The sequence below is a fragment of the Budorcas taxicolor genome, chromosome 21 (assembly GCF_023091745.1).
Source record: "Budorcas taxicolor isolate Tak-1 chromosome 21, Takin1.1, whole genome shotgun sequence".
Classification (NCBI taxonomy): Eukaryota; Metazoa; Chordata; class Mammalia; order Artiodactyla; family Bovidae; genus Budorcas; species Budorcas taxicolor.
Window position 1 is genome coordinate 73,316,082 of NC_068930.1, and position 15,688 is coordinate 73,331,769.

The following is a 15,688-nucleotide window of genomic DNA, read 5'->3' on the forward strand; positions in this document are numbered from 1 at the left end:
TCTGGGCCTGAGGCCCGCAGCCTTGGAGCCCGACCCTCAGACCCCACCCCTTGCCAGCCTGGCTGGGGTCCAGGCCTCCCCAGGGACCAGCCAGCCCTCCAGGCACGTAGGCCAGGACAACGCGGGTAGACGCCAACCAGCTGGGGCAGCTGCCGCCTGCCTGCGAGCGACCCTGACTCGGGAGCCCCTGCTCCTAGGAGGTAATGCCCCGTCGGTGCCCCCAGCTGGCCAGTGTGCACGCACAGGGAGCCAGCTGTCCTGCCGACGTGGCCACAGGGGACCGAGAGAGTGTCTGGACCCCTGGGCGGGGGAGGTGCGCAGAACCCAAGGCCCTGAGGCAGCCAGCCAACCCCCGCTGCGAGTCGGACAGGCAGGAGCCGCCCAGAGCCCCGCCAGCCCTGCTGGTCCTGGAGCGCCCCCTGCTGCCCGGGGCTAGCCCTGCAGCGCGGCAGTGGCGGGGGCTCCCTGGAGGCACAGGTGTCTGGACTGAGGGTCCGGACTCGGTGGCTTCACTGGGCCCTGAGGCTGAGACGAGGGGTGGCTGGGGCCCCGGCAGCAGGGCCTAGGGTGACATTCGGGCCCACGGCCGGGCACGGGCCACTTTCTGTCCACACTGATCCCCACGGTCTTGCTGGGCAAGGGGGTCCTCAGCTCAGAACAGGGTGGGTGTGTGGAGGACGGTGAGCCTGGGGCGCCCACGCTGGTGGGGGTGGCACTGAGCGGGGGTTCCCGGGGGCAGAGCCGTCCTGGCCCACCAGCCACTGGACGGTGTCAGAGAACAAAGACCCTGAACAGGACTCGCGGCTTCAAAGGCAGCCTTTATTGTACAGGGAGCAGTGTCCCCAGGGTCTGTGCTGGACCCCACCTGGGGCCTGGAAGGAGGAAGCAGGACACTGGCCTGGCAGCCTAAGGGCAGCCGGGGGGAGGTGGCCGTGGGGCTGGGCCCCTCGAGGCAGGCTGGGCAAGTCCAGCCCCCAGTGACCTGGGGCCTTCAGGGGACCCCAGGGCAGCCCCAACCTGGGGACCGGGAACACCCTCGCCCTCCTGGGGCCCCCCTCAGCCCAGGAGGGACAGGGACCCCTCTCCCGGTCCCGGACTCGCAGCCCTCACTCGGCCAGCGCTCCAGCCCAGCGAGGAACAGATGGAGGGCCAGGGAGTGGAGACAGCAGAGGGGTTCGGGTAGGGCAAGCGCTGGATGGAAGGAGGGCATCGGCCTGAGGTGGCACGACGGGGAGGGCTGGTCTGCACCTCGCCCAGCGCTGAGCTGTGGGAGCAGTGTTTGTGGGGCTGCCAGCGGGCAGGGCACAGTGGGCGCTCAGGCTGGGCTGACCCTGGTTCTCAGGGGCCCCCCAGAAGCTGCCCCTCCCTCAGAGAGACTCCCCCCAGTGCCCGCAGGGGCCGTGGTGACAGAAGGCAGCCACCAGCCCTACTGCCTGTCTGGAGGCACGATGGCAGAAGCCAGGAGAGCGTGGGGAGCCACTGGGAGGGGGCAGGTGTGCAGGCTGGGCCCCAGGCAAGCTGGCTCGGGATGGGGCTCCCTGCCACCTGTGGGCACTGGGGGCGTCTCGGGCCTGCTCCCCCTTCTTGGGGGGCCCGAGGCAGCGAGTGGCACGCTGTGGCCCATCCAGTCCTGCCAGGAAGGGCGCCCATGGTCCCAGCTCCGTGGCCCAGAGGGGCAGGAAGGGCACACGGTCACGGAGCGTGGCGTGGGCCAGGTGCCAGCAGGTGCCACGTCCTCTGCAGACACACTGTGAGGGTGCCCAAGGCTCCGTCAGGCCTCGGGCCCCAGAGCTCAGCCCCGCTGGGGTTGGACCTGGGTCTCGTCAGAGCCCGGGACCCGGCGCCCTGATGGTGGCCCCGGGGAAGAGCAGCACTGGCGTGTCTATGCACAGGTGTGCAACGCGGGTGTGCAGGCCCTGCAGGCCTCTCCCGGCCGGCCCTCCTCCCCCACCAGGCTGCCGGGGGACAAGCTGGGAAAGTGAGACTGATGGGGAGAGCAGGACACCCCGGAGGAGGGGCAGGGCACGCGGCGGGGATGGGCCGCCCTGGGCCCCGGTGGAGGCAGGCCACCTCCCCTAGCCGCTCCGGCACCGCGTGGAGCCTGGTGGCCAGTTGTGTGCCCTGCTCGGGCAAGCGCCCACAGAAGACCCTGCTGATGTCAACCTGAGTGGGTGCAGCTGAGGGCCCAGCCTCCGCGGCTGCCCCCCGTGTTCTCCTCCCCAGACGTGCTCGGCCGCTCCCCCGCCCCCGGCTCAGCAGCGTCTCCTCTTCAGGCAGGCCTAACCATCCACCTCGTGCCCTCCTCTTCAGGCAGGCCTGACCATCCACCTCGTGCCCCGCAGGGCCATCAGCCTCTCCTCTGTGAAGGGAGCTCCGGGGCAGGGGCCTGCAGGCTGGCCTCCCGTCCACCTCCCGGGGAAGCGTCCAGCCAGACCTCTGTGTCTAGAACACAGCACTTGCGGCCCGGGCGCTCCCCACAGCCGCCAGCGCCTCCCCCACCCGGAGGCGCCCAGGCTCCAGCCCAGCGAAGCACCTGCTCCCCGTGCGGGGTGGGGCCCCCGACCACGAGGCCCCTCTGAGAGCCTCTGTGGGAGCCCAGGGGCTTCCTGTGACAGTGGGCGTGTCACCGGTTCCCCAGCTGACAACCGGGTGCCTGTGGAGCCTGGAGGCCCAGCACCCCCACCTAAGCTCGGTCCGCCAGGGCGACAGAGCCGCACACCACACGCTCAGTGAGCTTCGGTTCCAGCAGCCGTCTCTGTGTTTCACCAGCCAGCCTTCCACTGCAGCCCGCCAGGTGCCCTGGGGTCCCGGCCGAGGGGCACAGCGAGGGCCTCGACATTCCCCGGTGAGCCGCGATGCCCTCTGGGCTGGATGCCACGAGGCCTGCCCACCGGGGTGGGGGCTGAGCCCCCGGGGGCAGGGTGCTATGGCCCTGCCACTGTGAGGGGTGGGCGGCCGAGGCTGGCCTGGAGGAGCGGAAGCCTCCGTGGACCCCTTCTGGATGGCCCCCGCGCAGCCACGCCCAAGGCCAGGGCAAGGGCTCTGGGCCTTCCAGCAGCAAGGCTGGCCCAGGAGTTCTGAGTGTTGCCAACAGAGGGCCTCTGCCGGCCACGCCGCCAAGGACAGGGACCCAGGTGCAGCTTGGGAGGGAGGCGGCCGGACAGCTGCGCGTGCGCCTGGCGAGAGGTGCCGCCGCCCTGCGGGGCCAGGCAGACTGTGGGCTCCTCGGTGCACGCCTGTGGGGTCCCTGGGCCCGGGCAAGCAGGGAGGGCCTGGCTGAGCGTCAGCTGGACGCAAAGTGCTTCTCCCAGACGTGGCAAAGCGGTGAGGGGCGCAGGCTCCCGGCCCCGGGGCAGAGCAGCGTCCGGACCCCGCTGGGCCTCCGCGAGCCTGGACACATGGCTGGGCCTCCCTGAGCCGCAGTTTCTCTCCACAGGACGCAGCAGAGCCACGAGCAAGGGTTCCTGGGCCACGAGACCCAGCTCTGCCGAGAAACAGACACACTCCTCACGCTGCTCAGATCAGGATCCCGACAGCGAGGGCCACAAGGTCACGGGCGGCTGTGCACGAGGGCCGCCGGGCAGCGGGGCACCCGTCTCCTCACCAAGGCTCGCTGCTCACGGGGGGCTCGCCCAAGGCCGTCAGACCCTTGGGAGCCAGCGGCAGGGCCACCAGCGGACGCGCCAGATGTGAGATCGCCTCAGTAACCGTCGTCGTCATCCCCGTCACAGCCGTAATCTGCAGAGCGCGAGGCAGTAACCACGGGGGATGAGGCCCGCTGCCCCCTGCTCACCAGAAGCGGTGCCCCCGAAGTGCCCCCCACGGCCCCACCACCAGCCCCACGGGCCCTGCCCCCACTGACGGCCCTCAGGAGCGGGGCAGGATCGGACCTTCCTCAGCTGGCCCGGCGGCCCGGAGGCCCACCCCCAACCCCCGTGCACAGCACGCAGGGCCCAGTCAGCCCCTTCCACAAAACCCACACGGCTGACCAGCAACGCCGGCGAGAGCCCGCGCCCCCCAGAGCGCCCGCCCACACACCGTTGGCGCCCATCATCCGCAGGGCGCTGACGCAGGGCTCCCCGTCCTCCTCCTCCGCGTCCTCCTCCTCCGCGTCCTCGTCCGCGTGGTACGACACAGGCCCGCTCTCCACCACAACCGCCGCGGGCCTGACACGCTCGGCCTCCAGGGAGCGGGCGCTCGGGATTGAGGCCTGCAGGCGAGGCGAGGGGCTGGGCAGGCGCGGGCCGCCGGGGGAGGGCCGCCCCGCTGCTGGGCCTCGGCTCCCAGGGCCCGGCCCCTCTGCCTGGGTGGGCGCGCCCTCTGGACACCTTGTGGGCACCCTCTTCCCCGAGGACCCCAGTTCCGGCCCCGCCCCTGCCGACGCACCTCTCCCAGAGCCACCTTCTTCGCCGGCTGCGTCGATGCCAACGGCCTCAACCTGGAACAGCGCACAGCGAGGCCGCCTCAGCGCAGGCCACGCCTCCGCCCAGGAGGACTTGGCCTGGAGAGGCCTGCCTCTGACCACACCTGGCGGCGTGTGGAGGCCAGGGACACTGGTCCTGTCCCCAGGGGCCCAAGTGCTGGCCCCTCACCCCTGGAGCATCCCACAGCCGCCTCCTGCACCCAGGCCTGGCTGCCCTCCACCCACCCTGAGCCCGCGGGCTGGGCAGGTCGCTGGACAGGCGGGCTGCCCTCTCGGTCTGCTCACGTCCACACAGGGCACAGCGGGGAGCAGCTGAGACCCTCAGGCCGCAGCCACTGCCGTCCTGCCTGCACTGTGCTGGACACACCCACAATGGACCCTGAAAGAGCCTCCAGCGGTGGACACCCAACAGTGGGGGTCTCCGGCCAGGCCGCGGGCAGCCTGCCCTATCAGCAGCAGGGGCTCAGGGCTCTCACAGGGGGCCCTGGCTCCCCGTGGTCCTGGCCAGCAGCCTGGAGGGGTAGGCGGCAGGCGGAGGTACAGCTCTGCCCAGGCTGAGTCAGTCCCTCCTGCAGGACAGCTCTCCGAGGAAACGGTGTGCGGGGCTGGGGCAGCAGCGACCCCAGGACAGGCAGAGCAGCCCGGAGTCCCAGAGCCAAGAGGCGGGGGCCAGAGGCATACTGCTTGGCAAGGGCCGCCCCACAGGCAGGGCACGCCAGCGGAGTGGGAGGAAGGCCAAAGGGGCAGGTCTGTGTCTCAGGCGCCCTCTCGACGCGCCCCACAGCCATTCCCACGCTGCCCCCGGGCGGCCCGGCTTCTGAGCAGAGCCCGCAAGCACCGGGGACACAGAGCGGGGGTGGGGTCCGCCCCACAGAGCCCAGCACTGCGCGCCTCCCAGGAGCAGCCAGGCGGGGGCACGCCGACCTGTCTCGGGCCTAACAGGAGCCCAGGGGGCGGGCACACAGAGCTGCCCGGACCTGTCCACGCAGGGCGGCCCACTGGCCCCAACGAGGAGGGCCCCACAGCCCCGCTGGCCCCGTCAGTGGTCTCCTCTCAGAGGCTGGGGCGGTGCGGGGGCTTCCAGGAGCCCTTGGGTGGGGAACAGGCCTGGCCCCCTCCCCGTTTCTTCAGTCAGGATCGTCTCTGATGCCGCGGGCCCTGTCCGAGGCTGGAGCCCCACTCAGCTCCCCACCAGGGCGGCAGGAGCTCCGGACACGGACGCTGGTTTCTGGCACGCGGGTGGTGAGCGGCCCCAGCCTGCCCCCCAGGCCCGTCTGGCACGGTACCTCTTGCCCACGCTAGTTGAGGGGTCAGGCCGGCTTCTCCTGGAGGGCGTCTTCCGTCGGGACAGCCTCCGGGCACTGGTCCGCTCCGGGGGCCGGGTGGCCTCCCCCTGGGGGTCCATGTCCGCCCCGGGCGGGAGGCCGTGCTCCTGGGGTGGGGGGCCGTCCTCCCCGGGCGAGCCGCCCCCCGCGTCCAGGCCCCGCAGCACGCTGTAGTTGATCTTGCTGGAAATCTTCTTCTGCTCCAGCATCTTCTCGATGGCCTCCCCGGCCGTGCTGGCCTGGATCGGCTCCCGGCGCTTGCAGGACTTCTTGGGCTTGAGGGAAACACAGAGGTTACGCTTCCTGTGGGCCTTGGTTCTATGAACCGGCCAGGCGCTAGTCAGGACGCAGGGGGGCACCAGCCGGACTCCTGGGAAGGAGACTCACGCCGTCAGGGCTGGCTAGGGCCTCTCATCCTCCCCAGAGAGATGGGCCCCTGGGCGGCCGGCGCTGCCCTCTGCCAATGGCCCACCGAGCAGCCCCCAGCCGTCCTGCGCCTCAAGCAGGACTGCCCAGCAAGGGGCAGCTGTCTGCAGGGGGCGAGGGGCTGACAGCACAGCCCAGAGGCGAGGGCGTGCCGGCCCCTGGGGGGCGGGGGCGGGGGGGGGGGGGGGGGCGTCGGTCACCTTGTGCTCCTTGTAGACGCCCAGCTCCCTCTCCTTTGCGATTCTCGCTTCTTTCTCTGAAAGACCAGGAAGCGGGGTCAGCGAGGCCCGCGTCCCGGGGAGCCCGGGCGGCCACAGGCGGCCACTCACCCTTCTGCTCCCGCAGGTACTCCGCATTCTCCCGCATCCACAGCTCAGCCTTCACTCGGGCCTCCGCCTCGCTCAGGATGTACTGCGGAGGAGCACAGGCACTCAGAGGGCACGCCCCGAGCTCGGCCACAGGCGTGCCTGCTCCTTGCACGCCAGCCAGGAAGCAGGCCTCCAACCCGAGAAGGAAGGTGTGTGGAGTCCGGGCTGAAGGCTCGCCACACCCCGCCCTCCCCAGGCCAGCCTGGGGGCTGCACCCTCCCCAGCAGCTCGCAGCCCCCAGGCACAGAAGCCAGGCCAGCCAGACCGCAGGCTCGGTGGTCCCAGAAAAGGAGCTGCGCTGACGGCCGCGACGCCAGCTGAGGAACCGGCGGTGGCCGCAGGCCCGCGGCGACAAACCAGGGAAAGGCTCCCCGCCGCCGCGGGCGGGCGCTGCCGGGCAGCCTGCGGGCGGGCGCTGCCGGGCAGCCTGCGGGCGGGCGCTGCCGGGCAGCCTGCGGGCGGGCGCTGCCGGGCAGCCTGCGGGCGGGCGCTGCCGGGCAGCCTGCGGGCGGGCGCTGCCGGGCAGCCTGCGGGCGGGCGCTGCCGGGCAGCCTGCGGGCGGGCGCTGCCGGGCAGCCTGCGGGCGGGCGCTGCCGGGCAGCCTGCGGGCGGGCGCTGCCGGGCAGCCTGCGGGCGGGCGCTGCCGGGCAGCCTGCGGGCGGGCGCTGCCGGGCAGCCTGCGGGCGGGCGCTGCCGGGCAGCCTGCGGGCGGGCGCTGCCGGGCAGCGGGCTCAGAGCCACCGGCACAGCAGGCCCGGGGCCCGGGGTGTGGGGGTGCAGCCCCAGCCCACGGCCCCCCCAGGGGTGCGGCCCCGCCCCGGAGGCCCTGCGAGCAGGCAGCACCTACCCGGTCGATCTCGAGGTCGTCGATGCCGCTCAGGTCCAGCTCCCCGTCCCCGCAGGCGTCCTCTGGAGGGAAGCACAGGCTGGAGTCAGGCTCAGCCTCCCATGAAAAGGCGCACAGCTCACCGGGGCCGGCTCGGGGCCTGGGGCAGGGCCAGGGTGGCTCCAAGCCATGCCCCCTGCACTGCTCCCAGGGGCTCGTGGAGGAAGCAGCTCTGACCTGGAGGAGACCCTGTCCTCACACTCCTTACGGAGGAGCTTCTCAACAATGTTCTTGGGAGGGGCCCCCAGGCAGCCTCCATGACCATGCTGAGGACCCCCCAGACCTGTGGGCCGGCGCCCTCCCGCCCCGGCTGGGCCAATGGTGCCCTCATGGCCCAGCAACGGGGGCACCTCCTGCTGGCTGCCTGCCCCATCACCGCCTGCAGCAGGGGCCCTGCTCTCAGCTCCAGCCAGGACAGCCTCGTTCTGCCCCTGGGCCCCCGTGTGAGCCCTCTGCCCGGTGCCCTCACACAGCAGCCCCGGGGGGGTGCGGCCTGCTCGTGCCCAGCAGGTGGGCCAGGTCTGTGTCAGGCCCCCGTCCACTCCCAGGGCAGGGGCACCCACAGGGCACAGCGGGGGCATCGAGCAGCGTCCCGCTCACAAAGTCTCCTCACACAGAGGCCGAGCCCTCGGTGCCCAGGGAGGAGATGAGGCCACGCTCGCATGAGACGCGAGGGAACCGGACCTGCCTTCCTCGTGGGGAGGGCCCTGCGTGCACCGGAGCCCAGCAAGCAGTGCCTGTCTGTCCAGCGGAGAGGCTGCCTTCGGCCGACACCTCCCCACCAGGCCCACGCAGGGGACAGGCCAGGGTGCCAGTCTGCCCCTGTGGCCCCCGTGACACGTGGCTTTGGCTTTCTGCGCTGAGGGGCAGGAAGGAGACTGGCCACAGCCAACCACACCGAGGGCTTGGGCCGGTGCAGGAGGGCCGCGGAGACACGGCAAGTGCTCCGGGCACCCAGCTGTCAGCACAGCCCCTCCCGAACCCGCCCTCACACAAGGCTGCCCCTCAGCAGCTCCCACGGCGGGGGGTGAGGGGCATGACGACCCAGATGGGAATGCCCCTGCCCGCCCCCCAACCCCCGGCACTCACTGGGCTCGTGGCTTGGGGAGGCGATGCACTCTCGGATGGAGTCCGAGATGCCCAGGCTGGCCGCCGTGGGCAGGGGCCCGAGCAGGGACTCCAGCGCCGGGGGCCTCCTGCCCTCCTCGGGGCCCCCCGCCGCCTCCGAGCCGCCAGGGACGCCGCCTCCCAGCAGCTCCCGGTAGAAGTCCTTGTTCAGGTGGCTGGCCGCAGCCTCCAGCTCCTCATCCTCGGTGTCCTCCTCCCCGAACAAGCTGGACGTGGAGTCCTCGACGGAACCTAGGGCACAAGTGCACACGCCCCGTCAGGCTGGCAGGAGGCCAGAGCGTCCGCCCGGGAAAAAGCGCTTCCACGCGGCCGCACACATTCCCAACGGCCGGCCTGGCCCCAGGGCGCCCACACCGTGCACGTGACGTGAGAGCCGCGATGCGAGAGCCGACTCAGAACAGGCCAGACGCGAGCCTAAAAGCTGCGAGTGCAAACGCTCCCGAGAAAAGATGGGAGACGGGAGGAGATGCTGACTCCAGCATCGATGAATCCGATTTCATCAAAGATGAGAACTCTACTTTGAAAGACACTGTTTAGGAAGACAAAAAGACAAGCTTCAGACTCATCGCAAATCACGTTTGGCAAGGACTTGCCTCTGGAATGTGTAAACAACTCTGAAAACAGCCCCGTCACAGCCGGGCGAACCATGTGAGCAGAGCCCAGCAGAGGCGTCGCAGGCGGGCACGGGCACGCCACCCACCACGACAGGCGCCCGCAGCCACGGCCAGAGCGCCAGGGCGGCACCAGGCGCCTAAGGCTGCTGCGTCGGGAAGCAGCTTCTGAACCACCCGACCATGTCTCCCCGACCCAGCAACGCTGCTCCCCCACACTCACCCTCGAGAAAAGGAAGCAAAGACTGGCACGAATGTTCACAGTGGTTTACACCCAACAGTCCAAGACTGCAAATAACCCAGGTCCTCTGACTGTGTGGATCACAACAAACTGTGGAAAACTCTTAAAGAGATGGGAATACCAGACCACCTGACCTGCTTTCCTGAGAAATCTGTATGCAGGTCAGGAAGCAACAGCTAGAACTGGACATGGATCAACAGACTGATTCCAAATAGGAAGAGCAGTATGTCAAGGCTGTATATTGTCACCCTGCTTATTTAACTTATATGCAGAGGACATCATGAGAAACGCTGGGCTGGAAGAAGCACAAGCTGGAATCAAGATTGCCGGGAGAAATATCAATAACCTCAGATATGCAGATGACACCACCCTTATGGCAGAAAGTGAAGATGAGCTAAAAAGCCTCTTGATGAAAGTGAAAGAGGAGAGTGAAAAAGTTGGTTTAAAGCTCAACATGCAGAAAACTTAAGATCATGGCATCTGGTCCCATCACTTCATGGCAAACAGATAGGGAAACAGTGTCAGACTTTATTTTGGGGGCTCCACAATCACTGCAGATGATGACTGCAGCCATGAAATTAAAAGACATTTGCTTCTTGGAAGGAAAGTTATGATCAACCTAGACAACATATTAAAAAGCAGAAACATTAGTTTGCCAACAGAGGTCTGCCTAGTCAAGGCTATGGTTTTTCCAGGAGTCATGTATGGATGTGAGAGTTGGATCATAAAGAAAGCTAAGAGCTGAAGAATTGAGGCTTTTGAACTGTGGCGTTGGAGAAGCTTGAGAGTCCTTTGGACTTGAAGGAGATCCAACCAGTCCATCCTAAAGGAAATCAGTCCTGAATGTTCACTGGAAGGACTGATGCTGAAGCTGAAACTCCAATACTTTGGCCCCTTGTTGCAAAGAACCAACTCATTTGAAAAGACCCTGATGGTGGGAAAGATTGAAGGCAGGAGAAGGGGACGACAGAGGATGAGGTGGTTGGATGGCATCACCGACTCAGTGGACATGAGTTTGGGTAGGCTCGGGAGTGGTTGGTGATGGACAGGGAGGCCTGGTGTGCTGTAATCCATGTAAAGAGTCGGACAGGACTGAGCCCCTGAACTGACTGACTGACTTCCACTCAGGACTGGACACTCGGGATCCCTGCTCCAGAGAGGACTGACAGGTGACGCACCGCTCAGAGTAACAACACTGAGTGAAAAGGCCAGAGAAACGATCCCTCTCACAGAAAATTCTAGACACAGCTGACTTCCAGCCGCAGGAGGCAGCTGCCTGCCGGCCTGGGCGCCCTCACGGCCCCTCGCCTGGAAGCCCGTGCTGCCACCGCCGGTGTCATCAGCAGCCCACGGGGGCCGGCAGAGCTAGGACACTGGCCGCCCGCGCGGCCCGCTGCGGGCCCCCCGAGCTCAGGGCCCGCACACGCGCAGCGCAGCCTCCGGAGAGACGGACTTGACAGCGTGTGCGGCCCTTCCTCCCCTGCGCCCCCAGCACCCGGCCTCCTCCTCCTTGCTGTGGAGCAGCAGCCCCCCCAGGCCGGCTGGCCTGCGACAGGGCAGGGCCGCTTGGAGACCAGGGGTCAGAGGAATGAGTCCACACCAAGGAAGGCGGGCCAGGAGCGAGGGTGGGGTGCGACGTGGAGACAATGCTGGTACCAGCAGTGGGCGCGGAGGAGGACTTGTCCCCGACGCTCTGGTCAGGAGCAGCCGCGAGAAGCTGGACCTGGGGCAGACCGGCGGTCCCTCAACAGCACCCGGTAGGCACGGGCAGGGAGAGCGAGTCTAGCCCTGTGGCTGGGCAGCTGCAACAGGTGCTGGCCCAGAATCAGAGACCTCAAGAGACCACGTGAAGAACCCCGGGGACAGAAGACACGCTCCCCGAGGCCCAGGGAGCACCTTGCAAGAGGCGTGTGAGCAGACACGGGGAAGCTGGGTCCTTGTGGGGAGAGAGGTCCAGGCTGGGCCGGAGAGCAGAGCCCCGCTGTGTCCAGAGGGGGACATGGGCAGGGTGGGCGGCGAGGCAGGCTGCCAGGGCAGAGACCACCAGGCATGCACTTAGGCCCACGGGGGGCGCCCGGCACCAAAAACCAGCCAGCCTCAGCCGAGACCACTTCTGCCTGTGGGAGGGCCACACAGCTGACAGTGTGGATGCGGGGGAGAGCCCGGTGGACACGGAGCCCAGCCCTGGTAGATGGAGCCCTGGGGGCCTGTTCCCCAAACACCGCAGGCATCTCCAACCAATAGACCTGTGGCCACAGCACGGTGGCGCCAAGGAGGGACAGTGCCAGCAAAGCGCCAGTCACCAGGCAGCACGACATAGGCCCCCCACCCTCGACCGCTGGAGGAAAGCGGCAGGGCGGCAGCCGCAGGTCAGGACACGGGGAGACGTGGCGGAGTCCAGAACCGAGGGCGAACGTCGCCGGCAGAGCGCGGAGGTCGCAGGGTGCACGAATCAGCGCAAGAGCTGCTTCAGTGGGAAATCGGTAGCGCGGCCAGAAAATGAGGACGAAACACTCAAGACATGAACGGACAGCACAGAAAACTGCCGGAGAGACAGCACCGTCGGAGGCACCCCGAGGCGTGGTGTGCACACCGGGACAGGGCGGCTCGGGGCACGGAGGCTGGCTGCGGGGCACGTGGGCCAGGGTGGCCCCGGGCGCGGGGAGGCCGGCAGCAGGAGGAGCGGGCACAGGCGGGCAGAGGGGCAGCTGTAGACACGGCTGGACTCACCGTCCTTCGTCAGGCTGGCGAGCGCCCCCTTGGCCTTGGGCCGACTACTTTCTAGCTCAATCTCAATGGCATCCTGGTAGGTGGTTATTTCACCTGAAGCAGTAAGTTAAAAGCAAAAAGCGATCGTCAGCTCCACCCTGTGAGGCCCTGCAGCCTCTGTCCAGGGAACGGGCGGGTACCTTCCACGTCCTCCAGCTGTTTCGACAGGACTTGTTCAAGCTGGAAAGGAAGGGCATGAGCGTTTAGTGACGGGCGAGACCAGGCCGCGGGCACCGCAGGCCTCTCAGCCCCGGGCAGGGCCCCACCCCAACAGGAGGGACGCGGCTTCAGGCCAGACAGACGCTGGGCCCTGCAGGAAGGAGGCTTCCCTGAGGAACAGTGCTGGAGCACTTGGGCGGCCTGGGGAGACCCCACGGACAGATGAGCGGACCTGGGGCCCAGGAGGGACTGTGCCCGGTGCAGCCCACCCCGCCACCACCCCCCACTGGGTTCAGCGCCCCATCTGCCTCTCCCGGGGCTGTGCACGGACGCACACCCTCGTCAGTCTTCATAAGGAAGCCGCTGTCTTAAAGGGAACGGGGAACAGTGAGGGCAGAGGCCACGTGCGGGGCCCACCTGCTTCAGCCGCAGCTTCCTCTGCCCAGCCGTGTAGGACGGGGGGTCGCACTCCTCCTCCAGGTCAATCTTCATAAACTCGTCCACGGTCAGCTGACTGGTGGGCGTGTCTTCAAACTCTGTGAGCCTGAAGCACACGGAAGAAAGGGGATCTGGCACCCCCGAGCAGCGTATTAACCAGCACCCAGTTAGTAAAACAGCCCTTGGGAGTCGTGGGGCCCCAGCCCAGCGCCCGCACACATGCAGCTGTGCAGACGGGGCCCAGGCCTGCCCAGCAGCCTCTCGGTCCTGCTGGACTGCGAAGGCTGGCTTCCCTGGGAGCCAAGGGCAGGGCCCCCAGGGAGACCCCGGGAAGGAGGCCCCCAGTCCCAGGCCGTCACCGCAACCGGGCTCCTGCGTGGCAGTGAGCCCAACCAGGGTCAATTCTTGCCCATTTCCCATGTCCCGCACGATCTTCCAAGTGTTTAATAGGAAAATCTATAAAGAGAACTAGAGATCAAATAAGCAAACCAAACTGCCTCTGCTTTGAAAGCTGCCGTAGAACACGATCTCAGCTGAAGCACAGCCATCAGGGGCTCCCAACTTGGGGCAAGTGGGCTGCAGTGATGGGAGTGCCAGCGACTCGCTCACCCCAGGCTGAGTGGCGCTCCGGCCAGAGCTGCCGCGATGACCCTGGGAACTTGCTGCCCAAAAAACAGCTCCCTGGCCGCTCCAGGAAGGACAGCGGCCGCCTCCATGGGTCACGCTGGCTGCGCCGGCCAGGGGACGGGCATGGCTGCTCTCAGCACCGATTCCTGACCTGTGAGTCAGGGCGACCTCACAAGCCACTGGCCCCCTCAACCCCAGGTGGAAGAAAGGGGCCGCCACACGGACAGAGACGCTGCAGAGGGGGGCTGCCAGGACCCCAGGCGGGATCAGAGCCACCCACCTCTTGCGCAGAGTGGACTCGCACACCTTGACCACGCTGATGACCTCCTTGACGGTTCTCCGGAAATCATGCATCCTGGCTGCAACCAGAAGTGCTGGGAAGAAACACAGGGAATTCAGAAAGGGGACAACCCAGCAACACCAGGAGCACCCCTGGGCAGACGGCCGTGACCCGCCACAGGGGCTCTGGGAGCCAGGGTGACGCCAAGTGCTCTCCTCCTGCGGGAGGCGCTGCAGGCCCGCGACCGTGAGGACCCCGAGGAGGCTCGCTGCGCAGCAGGCCCGCGACCATGAGGACCCTGAGGCGGCTCGCTGCACCGCAGGCCCGCGACCGTGAGGACCCCAGGAGGCTCGCTGCACCAGGCCTGCGACCGTGAGGACCCTGAGGGGGCTCGCTGCGCTGCGACCGTGAGGACCCCGAGGAGGCTCGCTGCGCCAGGCCCGCGACCGTGAGGACCCCAGGAGGCTCGCTGCGCCGCAGGCGGTTACACAACAGTTTCAAACCAGAGGACGTGCTGCATCAGTCTCCTTTCTTAAACGTAAGAATTAAAATGCACTTTTTGAGAACTTTGTGTAACCTCTCAAAGCAAACGTGTGTGCTCTGAGCTGACTCGCATGGGAACATCGAGGAGAGACAGAGGCGGCCCCGGTAAGCTGCACACGGTGCCCACAACCGGCTGCCCGGAGCAAAGGCCCGGATCTGGGCTTCAGGCTTGGAGCTGGACGTGCCCCTGAGCCACACTGATCCTGTGGGGCTGGGAGGGAAAGTGAGGGCCGGCAGGGGCTCCAGGTCCCGGCGTGTCGGGAACAGCAGGAGGGTCGTCTGTGGGCACCTGCCAGCCGGATGGGAGCCCAGACCACAGTCCTGAGGGGAACAGGGAGCGGCCCGGAAGGGAGCAGGCGCTACAGCAATGACTCAGCACGGCTGCACCTCCAGTCGGGCCTTGGGTCAAGGCTGGGAAGCCTGGAGTCCCCTTTGGCTTGATGGTCCTGCCTGCTCCCCAAGGCCAAGGAGGCCGACAGGGAGCAGGCAGAGTCCTTGAGGGCTGGGTCAGGACCAGGCAGGGGTAGCTAGGAGGCAGCTCTGGGGTGAACCCACCCGCAGCAGCCCGGCCCGCTGAAGGGTGAGCACAGGCCGTGCTCACACAGGGCCGTGGGGCCCAGCCAGCCCAACCCCGCGCGCCCATCCCTGCCCCACACAGCCCCAAGGGGCGGCACGCCCGTACCTGCCCCGCAGAGCCCCGAGGGCCGGCACGCTCACCCCCGCCCCGCACACCCGCACCCGCCCCGCACCTACCCGCACCCGCCCCGCACCTGCCCACACCCGCCCCGCACCTGCCCCACAGAGCCCCGAGGGCCGGCGGCCCGTGTGCATCCAGTCTCTCTTCATCCTCTGCAGCAGCCTCAGGGCCGTCATGGACACCTCGTGGTTCTTCTCACCGAACTCCAGCAGGTGGGCAAAGCGTGGGATGTACAGGCAGGGGTCTGCGGAAGACACGCACCTCAGCGCGGCCCTGGGGAGATGCACCCCTCTGCCCCCAAGCTGGGGCCTCCTGGAGCCTGCTCCTCAGGCCTCTACCATGCCCCAAGGAGCACAGCTTTGCTTGATGGTTGTGTCCAAAGGTGGGAGACGTTCTTTTAAGAGGTGCACACACACACTTGCAGACAAGAAGGCACAAAGTCTAAGCTGCTGTTCCACGAGAGCAAATGCAGAAAACGAATGTGCAAGAATCTGCTCAGCCTCCCTGGAAATCCGCGAAACGCCCACAAAGCAGCCCACGGGTGTGTGTGCTTCTGCTGGGGCCTGAGCAGGGCACACACAGGCCTGGCCCCACCTCACGTGAGGAGAACGTCTCCCCCTCGCTAAGGGAGGCCAGCCTGGCTGGGCGGGATGGCAGCCACCTGCACGCACACCCTCTCTGTGTTTACCAGCACCTGCCCGCCACTGCTCTGGGCTCCAAGGGTCATAGAGCGGACAGAAGCAGCTGAGCAGTCAACCTGGCTAGCT

General features: G+C 67.6%; 1 protein-coding gene across 2 annotated transcripts in view; it reads right to left on the reverse strand.

The window, feature by feature from the left end:
- Window positions 1–798: 798 nt before the first annotated feature.
- Window positions 799–15,688, reverse strand: part of BRF1 (BRF1 RNA polymerase III transcription initiation factor subunit) — a 56,655-nt gene continuing 41,765 nt past the window's right edge. Inside the window, exons 6-18 of one of the 2 annotated variants that reach the window (XM_052660154.1) lie at window positions 15,016–15,165; window positions 13,682–13,775; window positions 12,754–12,880; window positions 12,318–12,357; window positions 12,139–12,231; window positions 8,518–8,787; window positions 7,390–7,451; window positions 6,504–6,585; window positions 6,375–6,430; window positions 5,710–6,023; window positions 4,387–4,438; window positions 4,039–4,210; window positions 799–3,738 (exon numbers count right to left, since the gene is read on the reverse strand). In XM_052660154.1, the coding sequence (XP_052516114.1) occupies window positions 3,701–3,738; window positions 4,039–4,210; window positions 4,387–4,438; window positions 5,710–6,023; window positions 6,375–6,430; window positions 6,504–6,585; window positions 7,390–7,451; window positions 8,518–8,787; window positions 12,139–12,231; window positions 12,318–12,357; window positions 12,754–12,880; window positions 13,682–13,775; window positions 15,016–15,165 (1,550 nt within the window). In that variant the 3' untranslated portion in view covers window positions 799–3,700. The remainder of the gene's footprint in view (window positions 3,739–4,038; window positions 4,211–4,386; window positions 4,439–5,709; window positions 6,024–6,374; window positions 6,431–6,503; window positions 6,586–7,389; window positions 7,452–8,517; window positions 8,788–12,138; window positions 12,232–12,317; window positions 12,358–12,753; window positions 12,881–13,681; window positions 13,776–15,015; window positions 15,166–15,688) is intronic. The other variant, XM_052660155.1, reaches the window with a different exon arrangement.